The sequence below is a fragment of the Poecile atricapillus genome, chromosome 5, assembly GCF_030490865.1.
Source record: "Poecile atricapillus isolate bPoeAtr1 chromosome 5, bPoeAtr1.hap1, whole genome shotgun sequence".
NCBI lineage: Eukaryota > Metazoa > Chordata > Aves > Passeriformes > Paridae > Poecile > Poecile atricapillus.
In genome coordinates, this window is record NC_081253.1 from 41423412 (window position 1) to 41440771 (window position 17360).

Consider the following 17360-nt stretch of genomic DNA (forward strand, 5'->3'; position numbering starts at 1 on the left):
CTCTGAGGTGTTGGATTTTATCAGCCTGCACTGACCAGGAGAAGCTGTAGCTGTCCCTGGATCCCTGGAAGTGTCCAAGGCCAGGTTGGACATTGGGGCTTGGAGAAACCTGGAAGAGTGGAAGGTGTCCCTGAACATGCCAAGGGGGGGTGGAGTGAGATGAGCATTAAGGTCCCTTCCAACCCAAACCATTTTGTGATTCTGTGATACGGCTGCAAGAAAGAGGGGTTTTCTGGAGGCCCTGTGATGGATGGTGGGGGGGTGATGGAGACTTTCTCCTCTGCATTTGCTTGGTGGTGCCTGTGAACTTTCCACCCAAACCTTTCAGGGAGGGAGAGAGTTATGCCACTGGAGCATCTTTGCAGAGTTGTCCTCTCTGTTTGGTTTTGGGCAGCTTGAACAAAACATTGCTATACCCCCCAAAAATAACTCTAGGAAGCAAAGGCTTAAGATAGGGGGCTCGTGCACCCAGTGAGCCCGAGGAACGCATGGAAGGAGGAAGAGGCGGACAAGGGCTGGCTTCAGCAAGCATAGAGCCAGCAATGTCCTCCAGCCCCTGCTGGGGGAATTTGGGCTCTGCTCAAGCTCAGCTGAGCCCCCTGCCATCAGGGCAGGGCATCCCTGATAGGATATCAGAGGCATGACTCCCTTGATCCCAGCATCTGCTTTTCCAGCTCTTGTATGGAAGCCCAGAGCTCCATTTGCCTCCTCCTGTTCTGCTTCATGTGCCTGTTCCTGTACGGGAGATGATTGTGTTATTAAATTAATTCAATCCACAGTGTTCAGATTTCCCCTAATTGGAAGGGAATTGCTCATATTTTAGGGACGTGTTGGTATTTGTGAGGTATCAGCAAGCATAAACACAAGAGCACTCGCTGAGGCAACTGCTCCAACCTCTGAAAAATGGGAAAAGAGAAAAATTGGAGTGCATATGTTTGCATGTGGGGAAGAGGAGTATTCCTGCTGTTCTGGGCTTTCATTTTCCTTCCTATTCCCCAATCACTGATTCCTGAGTTGCTTTTTCAGACATAGGGGATTCCTGATTCCTGAAATTTCCCAGAATTTAATATATTTGAACTGATTCTGGAAGAACCAGATTGCCCTAAGAACTGACAATGTCTCCTCCAGGCACTCTTGCAAAAGCAGCGGCAATTAACAGGCCTATTTATTGTGGAATGGGATCATCCTTTGGAAGGGCATTGTCCAGCTTTGGGGCAGATCTCCCCTTGATGTGGTGCAAAAGAGGATGCTCCAGTCCTTCACCTGTGGTTGCCCAGGTGTGATGTTTTGCAGACTGGTTTGGCATGCTGCTTCCCTTTTGGGGCCAAGCTTGACACTTCTGTCTCCTAATTCCATGTCTTTGACCTCTGTGGGGCTGCCCCTGATTTGCACTGGGCTGGAGCTGGGCTCTGCCTCTACTCTGTCCATTGGGCTGGATGTGATGGTGGCCTCAGGGCTCTCAAGTGGACAAAGGACCCATTTCAAAGCTGTGGTGAACAAGGCAGGACACGATGGTAAAGAGGAAGGGGCTGAGATGATTCTCTCTTCAGGCAGGGAATGCTCTGAAATGCTCAAAATCTCATTTTAGGGGATAATTTTTCCCAGCCTTTTGTCCATGAAGAATGAGGGCTGCTGGGGGAGGCCTGTGCCCACAGTAAATGCTTCAGCTCTATTGTTGCCATGCCTTCCATTGAGCTTATGAGACCCCTATAAACCACTTACCTTTCACTAGTATGGTTAAGAAAAGGCCAATGTAGCTTTCCCACTCACTGAAGCATGAAGCGTGTTTAATTTAATAATGCTGATAAATCTTAAAGCCAGGAGCATTTGGCTAACACATGACCCACTTTTTCAATCAATTGGAAGCATTTACATAACGGCCTGATGCAGGGTTCCTCCTGCTAAGGATGTGGGGCTGGAGATGGCAAACACCTGCCCTACCACAAGACATGGGGAATGGCTTTAGACTGAAAGGAGGATTAGTTGAGATTTTAGGAAGAAATTCTTCCCTGTGAGGGTGGGCAGGCCCTGGCACAGGGTGCCCAGAGAAACTGTGGCTGCCCCTGAATCCCTGGAAGTGCCCAAGGCCAGGTTGGACACTGGGGCTTGAAGCAGCCTGGGATAGATAGTGGAAGGTGTCCCTGCCCATGGCAGGGAGTAGAATGGGATATCTTAAGTTCCCTGCCAACCCAAAACGTTTTGCGATTCTGTGATATCTCTGGTGTAGGAGTTTGTCTCTTGGCACATCATGAGCACTGGAAATGCTGACCTCCACCTATCAGCTTATTGACCCTTTCTGCACTGCCTCCCATGCACAGGAGTCAGCCTGGGGTTAAACAACATACCCATTTACTCTTTTCCTTCGTTGTTCACTTTACAGTGGGCTCAGCCTTGAAAATTCCTCATCTTGCCTGTTCTGTTACAGTCTTTCAGCCCATTCCCATTACTTTCGTCTCCAATGTTGTCACCTTTTTACTTGGAAATATTATCCTTCTCCCCACCCTTAAAAGCACCTTTTGGCTTGACATAGAACCAGAGAATAACAGTCTGGTTTGGACTGGAAGGGACCTTAAAGCTCATGCCATTCCACTTCTGCCATGGGCAGGGACACCTTCCACTATTCCAGGTTGCTCCAAGCTCTGTCCAGCCTGACCTTGGACACTGTCTGGGATGGGGAGTCCACAACCTCTTTGGGCAACCTGTGCCAGTGAACCTGTTTTGGTGTTCAGAACATTTCATTTCTTATCCTTGTGAGGAATCTACCCTTTTTTTTCATTTGTGACATACAGCAGCCTCGAGCCCTGTGTTTGCACATAGGTCATAAGCAGCCTCATTCTCAGTGAGCCAGTGTCCTTTAGCTTTAGGGAATTCTATCTCCCTGCAAACCACGTGGGTTTATCCATTTTGGGTTTCATAATAACCTCTGGGAAGAGGTTTTGGATCAAACCCATCTCCCATCCATGATCTGTGCATTGCTGCTGTTTATTCATCCCAGCTTACATTAAAGCAGTACTTGAGAATTTGTTTATCTCCCGATTTTTTTTGCTCACGTAAGTCCCTGTCTGAGCAAAGGGAATTGCCAGATGCTTGTGAGCAGAATGGAAAATCTCCCATCTGATTCAGACTGAGGGATTAAATAATATGAGGGAGAATTGCTCTGTATCTCTCAGCACTGCACATAGAAGGATGCTGGCACCTCCTTCTGGGATGGGACTGCTCTCCCCATGCAATGAGCTGCAGGGATATTTCATATGCCACATCCTCATGCAGACATGCTCCTAAAGTTATCAGGAATGAAAAATTAAGGATTTGTTGCCATTCTGTGTTTTTTATTTCTTTTCCCCCACCTTGCCTTCAAAACATCAATGGCATCTCTAGAGGGCAGAGGAGGAAAGAGAGAGAATGGAGAAGGAAAACAGCATGGTTTTGTTAGATATGTGTGACATGAATGGCTGGAAGTGGTGTGGTGCACAGTCTGCCCAGCTGGGGAGCTCTCAGGTCAGGATGTGTGGCAACCAGGATGCCAGTTCTGTCCTTCCCATTCAGTGCTCCTGGGGTCAGATAGACAATTCCTCCCACTGAAAAAGTGCATTGTGGTTTTCTTTATGCTGGAGATGGTGAACTTTCATTTGCTAGATAGGTGTTGCGGGTCTTTTAAAGCACCACTGCCACCACTGGCCCTTGGCCAGGCTGCTTGTCTGCTGCCTTGGTCCAGAGTTGTTTTTTGGCTGCTCTGTGGGGTCCATCCCACTCCAAGGAACCTGTTCTGAGAGCAAACCTTCCCTGCTGTGTCCCCAGGTGATCCAGCCAAGGTGCTGCCCGTGTATAGGCTGCTCTCCCGGCTAACGCACGTCTCCCATCCCCTGGTAGGAAATGGAGTCCAAGGTCTCTGAAGGTGGCCTCAACGTTACCCTCACCATCCGGCTGCTGATGCACGGCAAGGTAAGGGGATCCCACAGCAGGGGTGTCCTCACAGCCCCCTCTCCCACCTGCCCAGACCCACACACAGCTCTGTCCAGCTGTGCCAGCCCTGCGAACAGCTGTCCTGAGGGTGGGGAGGGTAGCATGGTGCTCCTGCTCCCCCTCATTCCTGCCCCTCAACCCTGTCTCTCCGCTGGGGACAGTGTCCACCAGGTCTTTACTTCATTATGAGGTTGGGCTGGATTCTCATTGTGTTTTCTAATGTCAGTTCCTCTGGTTTTGGCTTTTTTCTCCACATAGGAAGTTGGAAGCATCATTGGGAAGGTAAGGATGCATTTAGTGTACCTTTGATGCTGTTCCTGCACCTGTGGTGTGGTAGATGCTGTAGTCACCTCTTCCCTGTGATGTCCTGAAAAGTGTGGGGTGCCTGAGCTGGTTGCTGCATCTGTGAGCCAGAAATTGTGAGAGACCTACAGAGGGCTCAAAGACAATTCCCCTAAAAACCCCACCAACCACCAAACTGTTCCCAGCTGCTTCACTGGGTGATGGCTGGGAGTTTATGGTCATGTTGCTCTGGTGTTTTCATAAAGTAACTTCATTAAGAGATACTAAAAATATCACACAGATACATTTAAATTATATCTAAAGTAATTCTATAGTCCCTGTCTCTGAGGCCAGAGGACTTCATTTACCTTGTGCAAAAAAGTCTCCTGAGTTGCTCTGGTGTTTCCACAGTGGTTTGGGAAGTCCTGGCTATACAGGACTTACGGGGTTTTTTTTGAGGTGGTTCTAAAAGAAGGGTTTATGGTGGCAAAGATTTGCAGCACGGACACGTTTTCCCTGTAGGCTTGTGTCTTATTTTTCCATCAGCACGTCCAACTCTGGGAAGATTCACAGTTGTGAATTTGTGTATATATATATATATATATATATGTATGTATATTTGATGATTTACATGCTCAGCTCTTCAGCTGACTACCACCTGGGGATGCAGGGCCAGGCATCACAGCTCCCATGCTTTTGACTACAAACTGCCGTCTATTAGGGAGATGCATTTTCAGTAGGATGGTTTTAATGGTAGAAGTCTTGAATATTCAGTAATGGCTTGGTTTTCCCTCCTGTTTCAGAAAGGAGAAACTGTGAAGAAGATGCGTGAGGAGGTGAGCAGGCTGCTCTGTGGATGATTTGTCGGAGGAAGGGAGTGCAGAGTGGCCAGAGCTGCACATGTGTGATATGTGCAGGAATTCCCAGGGTCAGGAGAAACAAGCTAGCTGTCCTCAGAGCTCTTTGGACCAGTTTTTTCCCTTCACACTCAAACTCCTATCACATTTTCCAGAGTCAAGTATTTAATGAAACATTGAAATTAAGTCACTTGTAATATGCTTTGAGTTTGTTCAGGGTCTTTGTGCCTGCAGCTCCCAGGGAGTTGTCAGGGCAGTGAGCAAAACTCTTCACAGGCCATTGCCTGTGAAGACCCCATGAGCTGGTCTTGCCTTGATCCCATGGATTCCCTTTTCAGTGAAACACTGGATACCCTTTCTGAGGGTTGGGATAAGTTGGGACTGAAATCACTGCAGAGGAGGGGTGGGAGTTTGGAAGGTTAGACAGAATGCTGTGAGGCTGGCACAGGTATCAGGCTGAGAGAAGACCCAACCTAATTACTTGGCTGTGGCTATTCCAGGACTCCTCTTCTCTTTCCAGAGCGGGGCAAGGATCAACATCTCGGAGGGGAACTGTCCTGAGCGGATTGTGACCATAACTGGCCCCACTGATGCCATCTTCAAGGCTTTTGCCATGATTGCCTACAAATTTGAAGAGGTGAGAAATGTGAGCCAACCAGTGCCTGGTTGGATTTGCCTAACTAGGACATGGCCTCAGCAAAGAACCTTTCAGACATCTCTAACTAGGGTGGGTCTGGAGCACAAGTCTAATGGGGAGTGGCTCAGGGAGCTGGGAGACTCAGCCTGGAGAAAAGGGAGGCTCAGGGGGGACCTTCTCACTCTCTACAACTGCTTGGAAGGGGAGCGTAGCCATTTAGGGGTTGGTCTCTTCTCCCAGGTAACAAGTGACAGGACCAGAGGAAATGACCTCGGGTTTGGGTTGGATATTAGGGAAAATTTCTTCACTGGAAGGTTGGTCAGGCCTTGGAACAGGCTGCCCAGGGCACCTGGTGGTCACTATCCCTGGAAGTGCTCAAAAGGAAACACTTTGGTCACCTGAGCATAATGCATGTGGATGTGGCACCTGGGCACAGTGGGTGGCTCTGGTTGGGTACCAAGGGCTGACATGCTGCACTTTTCCTTTCCAAGGACATAACCAACTCCATGAGCAACAGCACTGCTACCAGCAAACCTCCGGTGACACTGCGGCTGGTGGTGCCAGCAAGTCAGTGTGGCTCCCTCATTGGCAAGGGGGGCTCCAAGATCAAGGAAATCCGAGAGGTAAAGCAGATTCCATTCTATTACTGCATTTCAGCGCGGCTCCTTGGAGCTGAGCCGTGGCCGAGGGGGAGCTGCCTCACGCATCATGTTGTTTCCCAGGGTGGTCTGGCCAATGTGGGAGCAGCCTCCCCCAGGATGCCATGTGCCAGGCCCCTGGGGACACGTGGCGTCAGAACTGGAGCTGGCTCCAGATGAAGGTGTTCAGCTGTAAAATTTCTCCTTCCTCTCTCTTTCTGTCTCCAGTCCACAGGTGCTCAGGTCCAAGTGGCGGGGGACATGCTGCCCAACTCCACGGAGCGGGCAGTGACAATCTCGGGGACACCCGACGCAATTATCCAGTGTGTCAAACAGATCTGTGTGGTGATGCTGGAGGTACAGTCTGTAACAAAGGGGGTAAAGTACATACGGAAAAAATCCCAGCTGGCTCCACCAGAGCGCTGGGAGCTGTGGAGCGTGTCTCTCTCGTCCCCTTCACCACACGTTGTTGGACCACTCTCATTTCTTGGTACCTCCACTGGAAACACACCCTGTGTCTTTTCCCCACCATTGTCCGTAGTTTCTAGAGTCCCACACTGGAAGCTTGTCTGGTCGGGTGCCCCAAAGGAGGTGGTTTATGTCAGAGCAGAGGGTGGCTTCAGGGAAGAGAGGTGCCAGCAAGCTGGGACAGCCTGGCCTGGTGTCCCAGCAGCACCCAGGGTGCTGTGGGAAGGAGATGGGGGCCACAGACACTGCTCCAAGAACCTGGTCTCTGCCTCACAAGGACCACAGCCAGGAGGAGGAAGAGGAGGCCAGAGCTTCCCCTGCACTGGGGGAGATGGAACTAGGAGCAGAAGGCTGTGTTTCAGTGGGGCACAGTGGGAATGGGGGTGAGGAAGGCTGGTGGAGAGCAGGGACTGTAGGGCACATGGATATATGATCAAGGTGCCATTTTCTGGGACAAATGCTGACAAGCAGAGCTGGAAGATCTCTGCTGTGGAGAGATGCTGCAGTACTAGTTGCTGGAGATGACCTCAGCCAAATGCCCCACATCCACACTTGCCACCACAGATAGGAGAAGCTCCAGAAGGAGAGCCTCTGGGACATGGGACAGTGACACATTCCACTCCTGGTGCGTCCCAGAGCCAGACAAAGCTCATGTCTCATGTAAGGACTTATGTAAGGACCCTGTGCCTAGCTACACAGCCCTTTCACAGCAGGAAGGAGCACGTTTCCCACTGGAAAAGCTTCAGATGAGGATGACAAGGCTTGGTGAAGGTAGAGCAAAGCCAAATGGAAGCATCTTCAGCTTGGCAGCAGCACATCTCAGGAAGGATAAACAGGTTCCCCATCCCAGCTGCACTGCTGCCAGAGGAATTTTAGGCACCCGATGACTCCAGGTCACAGATTGCAGCAGAGATGAGCCTGAGGTGATGCTTGTCAGGTGTGTTAAAAAGTCTTTCTTACAAAGCAAGATGTGCTGCTCCTCTGTCCAGCTCAGCCATGGGAAAAACCCATGAGTCTTCTTGTAGTCTGAAATCTGGAAAGTGCCCTGACTTTAGTGGCTTACAGAGATGTTCCATATCACCTTTCAGTCTTAAACAGGTAATCTTGGCTCATCCCCTCCAAGATTTGCAATGCAATAAAAGAACAAGTAGGAGATGTGGATGTGCTGGAGATGTGCTTTGATCAGCTTTCCCAGGAGCAGGACAGGAGCAGGAGGATTTAGATAATGCTGCTTGCCTACAAGTAGACATCCAAAGAACATACAGGAAAAAAAAAAAGAATTTTCCATGAGACAGTGTAATTTCTATTGCCTGTCCTTATATAGCAGTCACTGAGTTGTTTAATTTTGGGTAGAAGCAGGAGGAGAGCTGAAATATCTCCTGATCCCTAGAAACCTCCAGGTTTCCTATGGCCTGTAAGTTGTTCAGGAAAAAAACAGGAGGGAGAACCTGGGTGAGCAGCTCCTGTGCATCACACCAGCAGCTCTGTCACTGCAGCTCTGCTCAGACCTACCCAAGGACCTGACAGAGAGCAGCAAGACCACAGAAACACAGAATCACCAATCACAGAATGGGGTGGGTTGGAAGGGACCTTAAAGGCTATCTAGTTCCAGCCCCCTGCCACATGCAGGGACACTTCTCAGCTGATCTTGCAGCACCCACGACCCAACTCAGACAGAGAGATCGCACCAGGGCCTGAATGTGACCCTCTTCTGGCAGCAAAGAAGATGAGGGAAGCCAAAGAGCTTGACTATGGTGCCAGGTCACTCAGATGGGCTATACCTCCCCATCTTGCTGCTTCAGGCTCTCCTCAGGGCATTCTAAGGAGGGTTCTCAGAGCCTAGAGCAGGCAATGTGGTTTGTGCAGAGCAGAGTGAAGCTGAGGGAGGCAGCAGAGGTCCAGGAGGCCGTTCAGGGGCCTGTTCCTTGGCAGGGGATCTCCTGTGCCCCAGGTTGTCCTTGTTGCCCACAAATCCCCTCTTTCCCCGTGTGCTCCTGTCCAGAAACGCGGTGTTGCCTGGTGCGGGTGTTGCTGTGGCGGCCCCGGGGGCCGTGCTCCATTAGGTGCTTTCTAACGCTCTTTTTGCCGCCGTTTCAGGAAAGCTGTTCTAATGTTCTCTCTCCCTCTCCTTATCCCTTTTCCTAGTCCCCACCAAAAGGTGCCACCATTCCCTACCGCCCAAAGCCCGCCTCCACCCCTGTCATTTTTGCAGGTGGTCAGGTAAGAGCCGACCCGCTTGCAGCCTCCACTGCCAACCTCAGCCTTTTACTGCAGCACCAGCCGCTGCCCGTTAGTGCACTCAGGTTTCTTGCCTTCTGACTTGCATGGTGTCATCCCATCCGTTGTGTGCCACGGCAGCTGGACTGAAAGCTCTGGGCTTAGCTCCTGTCATGGATGCCAGACAGTGAGGAGAAGGGAAGGGCCAGCCTGGGCGTCATCTCCATGTCAGGGTGTCACACAGAGGAAAAGCTGGGATTTGCTTCACTAGACCCAGGTTCAGTGTTTGTCAGTGGTTGAGAAGGAGAGGATTAGAAAAGCGTTGTTGAGCAAGAGGCTGTCCCTGCTCTCTGGCACCTCCAGCCCAGTTAAAAATACCTTTGTGTGGCTGTAATTGATCCAAGGTAGGAAGGGTTTGTCTCAGCTACTCCTCTGCTCAGGGCAGCCCCCACAGAAGGGCCACGTCCCCCTCCCTGGTTGGGGTTGCTGCTTCCCCCTGGGGCAGAGCCTGCACTATGTCACCCCCAGTGACACTGCAGCCCTCAGACACCACGTGCTATTTCCAGTAGCAAGCCTTGGGCTGGTTTTTCCTTTGTGGGATAACCATAGCACAGGTGAGCTGGAGGTTATTCTGCAAGTGAAAATCAGCAGGAACAAGGGCAACTGAGCACATGGCTTTTTCTAAAGAGGGAATTTGCACCTCTGCTTTCTTCACCTCATCTCCTCGCCTCACCTGGTGACCCAGGACCTGCCTGTAGATGCCACCATCCTGTGGTCCATCACATCCAGCAGGGGGTGTACCTTCCCAAGAGATCCTGCAGCCAGGTAGGGCTAGCACCACAAAACCACAGCTTAGGCCACCCAGAGCAGCTCCACAGAGTTATTTCATTTCATTTCTCTCTAACCATAATAAATAAGGACAAACTAAGACCAGGAGCAAAGCCCAGAGCACAGGCTATTTCAGGCTGAATTAGTCATTGCCAAGATAGGGAGTGTGTCATTCCATCTGAGCAGCCGTCCTGGAAAAGAGCTTTGAGTCCAGCTGCCTGGTGAACTGATCTTTTCAAAAGGGAGAGTGAGATGGAGGCAGCAATTCTGCCGTGTATGGTTGGTGTCTTGGACAGAAGTAACATCACTGGAAGAAAGCAACTGTTTCAGAAGTGAGAGCTCTTCCCAAGGCTGGGAGCCCTTTGGCTCTGCCTGAGGGGTAGCATGGGGCAAGGGGACAGAGGACAGCTGGTGACAGGGTGGCAGGAATTTGGGGTGGGATGAGTCTCCAGGAGCTCAGCTGGCTGAGTGATGTAGTGGGCAATGGCAGCTGCCAAAGGGACTAGCCCTCAAAGGTCAGGGTTGAGTTGCCTCTGTCCAAAACACCTTCCTGCCCTTGATTACCTTTTTTGACTCAGTTTTTCTAATCAAAAGCCAATGGCCAAATTAAACCACCAGGACAGGCAACTCTTCAGCCTCTGTCATGACCCCATTGTGCTGGGATGCTGGTGGGCACTGGGACAGCCATCTTCCCTTTTCCTTCTCCATGATTTTGGGGCTTGCCTTCACACAAAGTACCTTGCTCTTTGCAAATTATGTGGCAAATTTGCAGGAGGCTCCAAGGTTTTCTCCTTTCATTTTTCTTGGCAATCTTTACTCTCCCTTTTCAAAGTGTTCTCCATCTCTTTTGCCATTTCTTTCAGAATCATCTGAATAATGTGTCAACCAGTGAAATACATTTTGCTAGCTGGTTAAGTCCTAAATATTGAGCTCTCTAATGTCTGGCTCTTCACCAACACTGGTGCTTATTTTGGGGTTATTTATCAACAAAAAGAGAAAGGGTTGCTACAAAGGATGGGAAAAACACATAAACCCATTTACCTGGAAGATGCTTGCATGGATTTACCAATTACTGCTGGTGAAAGGCATCGCAGTACAGGCAGCCCTCACCTCGATGCCTTTCCAACTCCCCAGCAGAGCACTGGAATATACTGGGTGGATGTAAAGCATCCACTGGGGCTTGTGCACCTGGAAATACAGAGAGCCTCATGGAGCTGGCTTGCTTTTTGGGATTGCACTTGGGCAGTGATGTCACTGTGCACCTGCTACACAGGTAGTTCTGCTTATCAGAGAATCACAGGAGAGCTTGGGTTGGAAAGGACACTAAAGATCATTCACTTCCAACTCACCCCCCCCCATCACTGATCCTTATTTTTTGTACAGCAAAGACCAGCCACAGCCTAATATTCCTGCTCCATGCAATGCTGGCACCTATAAAGAGCTGTTTCTTTCCTCAAAAAAGCCAAACAGAGCCCGAGCCCTTGAAGTCAGGTAGCATGGTCTAGGTTGGATGGGAGATGAAACATCTCCCTCCTGCCCCAAGGATTTGGTGCCCCAAGGAATTTAATGTGGCACAGGGGGTCCCAGCAGAGGGATGGAGTTCACTCCCCACACCCTGCCAGCCCTGGTAACATCTTTGTTTTTCCTTTACAGGCCTATACAATTCAGGGACAATACGCTATTCCACACCCGGATGTGAGTTTTACCCTAATTTTTCTTATACCCTTTTCTGTCACCTGCATGCTACTGTTAATTCACATAATATTAATATTAGCCAATAATATTAATAGCATATTTGCAAAGTGACTGGCCATGTGTAGTATCTGTAATACCTCAAATAGCCTTTTAACCTGTTAGCACTAAACTTTATTACTTCTGAGGACTTGGCCTGATGCTAAATTGTTTGCATTATTCACTGCTATCCCTTCGTTCTGATAGAAACCATACTGTATGCATTTTGTGCCTCAAAATGATCAAAACAAAAAAAAAACAAAACACAAAAACAACCTTCCCTTCTATTTTCTCCTTGTCTTTAAAATGTTGGTGAGCCAAGGGCATATTTAGCTTCTGAGTGCCTTGGTGGGGTGGGAAGAAGCCAGAGCTCCAAGGGTTTTGTGCTTGAAGATGGGGCAGGGATGTGCCTTTCCGAGGGGGTGCTCCTTCAGGTGATGTGGAAATTGAACTAAGCCCCCATCATGTCTCCCAGAGGGATGGGGAAGGTGTGTGCTTCTGTATCTCACCTTGCTGAGGGCCCCCAGAGCAACATGGCCACCCTGGGTTTGGTGGCTGTCTCACTGCTGTGGGTGGCTGTTACCCACAGCAGGGCAGCCCGAGGACAGCCCCCACTTCACCTCGGGCTCCTTGGTGCAGAGGCAGGAGCTTCTCTGAGCTGCTCTGACTGAGGTTTGCTGATGCTGGGATCTCTTGGGCTCCTGTGCCTGTGGGGGGTCAGGGAGCACTTCTGTGGGGGGACCACGTAGGGATCAACAGCTGGAATGTGTGCACCTGAAATTACCAAGGGAAATAGAAAATCAGTCTGTTTGAAGGATTTCTCTGAGGAAAGCAGTGAAGCTCTGCTTCTGAGGTGGTCATGGCTCTTAGAAAAAGCAGGAACTTGCTAAATGTGTTTCCAAGGGGACAAAATACCCATTGAGTCCCACTGCAGAGGGTCCCTCCTGCTGTGAGGCAGGGATCTGCAGTGGGGCTGAGGATGTCGCAGCGGGAGGAAAACATTCTCCAGCCATCTCACCCATGGGAAGGGGTTGATGCAGCTCAGTGTTCCCCTTTCCAGTAAGTGCATTGGGTACTAAATCATAACATTACTTTTTCTGTGGTTGAGAAGGTGGCAAGGCTGTTTGATACTACGAATGCCTGCCCCATATGGGAACATTTGGGAGTTGTAGGCTGGATTTTCATCCTAGGAGAAGTGGTTTCACTGGAATTAGAGGAATCCAGGCTTTGGCTTTCTATGTGTGTACTCTGAACAGCCTGCTGTGATGGTTGATAAGAAATATTCCTAATTATGTACTCTTTGCTTTTACTCCATAAGCAGACTATAACTAAAAAACCTGTGTATTTAGGGTAGATCAATGCAGTCTTTATCCCAGTTTTTCTCTGCAAGTGGTGCCAACAGCTTAGTGTTTTCCTTGTTCCTATATTCCTCTGATTGTCAGGATTAAAATACATTCGATGGCTGCACTCTGCCCCACTCCCTGCAAATTTCCTGAATAAAGCTGTTGGTACAGGGGCTACTCACTCCACCCTTACTCTCAGGGTGTTCTTTCAATGATTGGTCATTTTAAACAATGTTCAATACAGAACCCAGTCTAGAATGTGCTTTTAGGGCATTTTAAACATGTTTTAGGTGTCTGTGTTTAGTGGCTGCCTTTTGCAAAGCAGGCAGAATTTTGAATGCCCAGTGTGTGCTCCTGCCTTGGTTTTGTCCCCTGGAGAAACACCCCAGGACAAGGAAAGCTTTGGCTCATGAGGGGTTTCAGCATTGCCTGGGTGTTTTTGGCTGTTTGGGATGTTATGCATAGGTGCCTGCCTTCCCAAAAGGCAGGATCATAGAGTTACAGAATAGGTTGGGTTGGAAGGTCCCTTAAAACACATCTCACTCCTAACCCCTGCCATGGGCAGGGGCACCTTCACCTGTCCAAGGCTGCTCCAGGTCCCGGTGTCCAGCCTGGCCTTGGGCACTGCCAGGGATCCAGGGGCAGCCACAGCTTCTCTGGGCACCCTGTGCCAGGGCTTGCCCACTCTCACAGGGAAGGATTTTTCTCCAGAATCCCATCTAACCCTGCCCTCTGTCAGTGTGAAGCCATTCTCCCCTGTCCTGTCACTCCTTTGGGCCCTTGTCCAAAGTCCCTCTCCAGCTCTATTGGAGCCCTTTCAGCCCCCTGGAGCATCTCCGTGGCCTCCTCTGGACTCACTCTAACAGATCCATATCCTTGCTGTGCTGGAGACCCCAGAGCTGGATGCAGTACCTCAGGTACAGTCTCACCAGAGCAGAGGGGGCTCTCCCCTCCCTCGACCATGGAAGATGAGCTGGAAGAGATGGATGTGGCAGCTTTTTCTGCGACACCTGGGTTTAGCCATCTTCTCCCGTCCTAGGCTTGTTTATTGCTCTAATTGCAGGGGCTGCATAAATACCACTATGCAAACGGTGTCTGGAAGGTCTAGTAGGTTAGTATTAGAAAGGATTTTGGTCTCCCCCTCTTGGCAAAGCAGGACCCCTGTCCCAGAGCTGAGCCCACTGGGCAAAGAGGTTTCATCTGGAGTCCTGCCAGTGGGACCAGGTGTCACAAGGAATTCCAGAAACAGGGTGCAGCTCCAGAAACAGGGTATTTCTGAAGTTAAGAAGTAGTGGATGCTAATGTCCCTGCTCCCTGCAGGAGCAGTGACATGCCCAGTGTTGTCTGGAGACAGCCATGTTGTGGCAGGAGCCTGGCCTATCACACCTTTGGATAAAATAAGCCAAAGATAGCCAAAATAAGCACAGAGATGTGCAGACAACTCTTTTTGTGGAGTAGTGAGACCTGTCCCCTGAGGCAGTGGAGGCTGGGTGTTCTCCAGACAGGATAGGGATCCCAGAAGTACCTGCCCAGGGATTTGCAGGTGTTTCACTCCTTCCTGCTGCCTCCCTCCAGTCTTCCCCCAGCCAGCACAGCCCTCAGGTCAGCTCTTCCCAGCATCTCAGTGCTGCCAGCCAGACCTCCCCACTCTCCCTCCCCAGCCCCGCTGGAGCAGCAAAGAGGTGTTTGAGTCTTGTTCTCCAAAACACTGAAACTGTAACTCTGGCCTCCCCATTACCAGGGATAAGGGGCAAAACAAGCAGTTTGAGTTTGGGGGGGTGATGCTGTGCTGACAACTCCCTGAGCACCTGTGAAAGTGGGAGGTGATGAAGAGCCTCCCACCTGCTCATTGCCAGACTTCAGCCCAGTTTGGTTTGTTTTCTTTATTTTCCTGTCTTTTTGGTTTTTTGGTTTGTTTGTTTTTTCTTTTTTAATTTGGAGCAGTAAAACCAAGCACAAAATGTATTCCGAACAAACACCTCTCTATAAAACTGCTTCCTGACTGGGCAGCAAAACCTCCCTGGCACAACAAGGGATACAAGGATCTGAAATACCTACTGGTCATGGCTGAAGCCCATAATTCCCTATATTCCCAATGAGCTGGCATTTGGAAACACAGTATATCCATCTCCCTGAGGCACTTCCCATCAGAGGCACAGCACAAGAATGTGTGCTGCGGGGACAAAAGGTGACAGTGTGGCTCTGGTGGCACAGAGGGTCCCTGAGTGCTGGCTGTGACGCCCACCAGCTGGCCCTGCACCAAGGCAGAGTAGAACAGACAGTAAGAATGGGCTTCTTGCTGGTATCGTACTTCAGACCCTGACCAAAGATTGGGGCTTTATTGCACTATACCCAGGCCAAGTCCTTTCTGCTAATGTTTTTGCCATGTCTCACCATGGCTTCCTGGTTTGGTTTTTTCTTTAGTTTTTTTTTTTTTTTTATTTTTCAGTTTGTTTTCCATTCCCCCCCCCCCCACCCCCTTCCGTTATAATTTTGTTCTTGCTTTTCAGTGTGACTTGTTGTACTCTATGACAATAACCTTCTTAGCTCTAATGTCCCTCCTACCCCTCAGCAGTTGACCAAGCTCCACCAGTTGGCTATGCAGCAAACCCCCTTTACTCCCCTTGGACAGACCACCCCCGCTTTCCCTGGTACGTACCCACACACCCTTTCAAGATATCCTTCTCTTACCTGTAGAGTTTCTCTCTCTTTCTAAACTCTTGCTGTTTAATGGAAATGAGCAGGGCAAGTAAAAAGTGGCAGTATCCATGGGGAGAGGTTGAGGAGAGGCTTGACAGATGTTGTGGGGGTTACAGTGTTCAAGGGCGAGCTCTCAGCCTGGGCTTTCCCAGCAGAAGCCGTGAGCACCATCCCTCCCTCCACGGAGGAGGCAGCATCCCCTGCCCCGTGCTGCTCCAGATCCCGGTGGGACATCCGCGCTCTCCTGGCGGGAGTGGCTCGGGTTGGCCGGGGGTGCTGCCTCGGGGAGCAGTGCTGAGCCAGGCAGGACAGCACCCTCACGGTGGGAAGGAGTCATGGCTGAAGGGGGCTGTGCCGACGGGAGGACAGCTGGCCCCGGCGTGGCCCGAGCCTTGTCCTCAAGGCCGGTGTGTTCCCAGTGACCTGGGAAGCAGATTGAACACAGGGGATGGAGGTACTTAAAGTACCGCTTGGAAGTGACTTTTCTGGCAGTATGTTCATCATATTTTGAGCTTCCTAGATGAAGTGACATTGCTTATCTCCTCGAAGGGAAAAGCATTAAACCTGTTTCTTCTTTGCTCTTCAGGAGAAAAGCTGCCCTTACATTCCTCCGAAGAAGCTCAAAATCTGATGGGCCAGTCATCAGGTAAAACACAAAGCTGGAGGGACGTAAGCAGGCTTTGGTTGAAATATATTCCGTAAATAGGACTGTGCCATTGTTGTGCTCTGAGAGGAATCGTGGCTGTCTTGGTGGACACAGAGAGATCGGGCAGTACCCTTCTCCTTGGTGCAGCATGTCAAAGGAAAAGAGCATAGGCTTTATTGCCTGGCTCTGTGACATTTATGTGTAACTCCCACAGAACCACAGAATATCCTGAGTTAGAAGGGACCCACAAAGGATCATCCAGTCCAACTCCTGGACCTGCACAGACGCTCCAACAATCCCAGCCTGTGCATCCCTGGGAGCGGTGTCCAAAAGCTCCTGGAGCTCTGGCAGTCTCGAGGCCATGCCCATTCCTTGGGGAGCCTGGGCAGTGCCAGCACCCTCTGGGGAGAACCTTTTCCTAATCTCTAGCCTGGACTCTGCCCTGGCATAGCTTCATGCTGTTCCCTGGGCACAGGGAGCAGAGATCGGTGCTGCCCCTCAGGTGTGGTGAGGTCTCCCTCAATTCTGTCTGCAGAAAGGGAAGATACCAGAGTCATCACCCTTATTCCTGCATTTAATTTTGCATAAACTTTGCTCAGAAACAACAGAACAGTGCCGGTGGAAACAGCCATGACATGCAGCTCTAGCCATCTCCGAGCCATTCAGGGTGAGTTGCAATTTTAGTGGGACAGGACCCTGAGGAGCCAAAGCGTGGCTGCAGCCTTGGAGAAATTTTGTCATCTGTCAGATGTCCCACATTCATCCGTATGTGAGGAAGAGATGTGTCTTTTGTTTCCTACCATTGCATAGAGGAGCTGTCCCAAGACCTGGAGGCTCACAGGCAGGATGAACCAGACCTGGGGCACACAGCCATCCTCATGCATGCCTCAAAGGTTTGGGAACAGCACCTAACTATTAAAGCAAGCGTAGCCCAAGCAAATAGATCCCACAAGACTGCAGAAATACAGATTTCATGACACTCACCTATGCAGCCATGTTTTCTGCATACCCCCTTTGCCCATTGCAGTCACCCAAGGCATTAATCCTGCC

The 17360-nt window shown here is 50.2% G+C and overlaps 1 protein-coding gene across 20 annotated transcripts in view; it reads left to right on the plus strand.

The window, feature by feature from the left end:
- PCBP3 (poly(rC) binding protein 3) overlaps positions 1–17360 on the plus strand; it is a 54452-nt gene that overhangs the window by 23195 nt on the left and 13897 nt on the right. For 9 of the 20 annotated variants that reach the window (XM_058840251.1, XM_058840268.1, XM_058840253.1 and 6 more), the window contains 10 exons: positions 3799–3942; positions 4222–4245; positions 5049–5081; positions 5623–5739; positions 6231–6362; positions 6606–6734; positions 8991–9065; positions 11544–11585; positions 15537–15615; positions 16251–16310. In XM_058840251.1, the coding sequence (XP_058696234.1) occupies positions 3874–3942; positions 4222–4245; positions 5049–5081; positions 5623–5739; positions 6231–6362; positions 6606–6734; positions 8991–9065; positions 11544–11585; positions 15537–15615; positions 16251–16310 (760 nt within the window). In that variant the 5' untranslated portion in view covers positions 3799–3873. The remainder of the gene's footprint in view (positions 1–3798; positions 3943–4221; positions 4246–5048; positions 5082–5622; positions 5740–6230; positions 6363–6605; positions 6735–8990; positions 9066–11543; positions 11586–15536; positions 15616–16250; positions 16311–17360) is intronic. The other 11 variants (XM_058840260.1, XM_058840262.1, XM_058840271.1 and 8 more) reach the window with 6 other exon arrangements.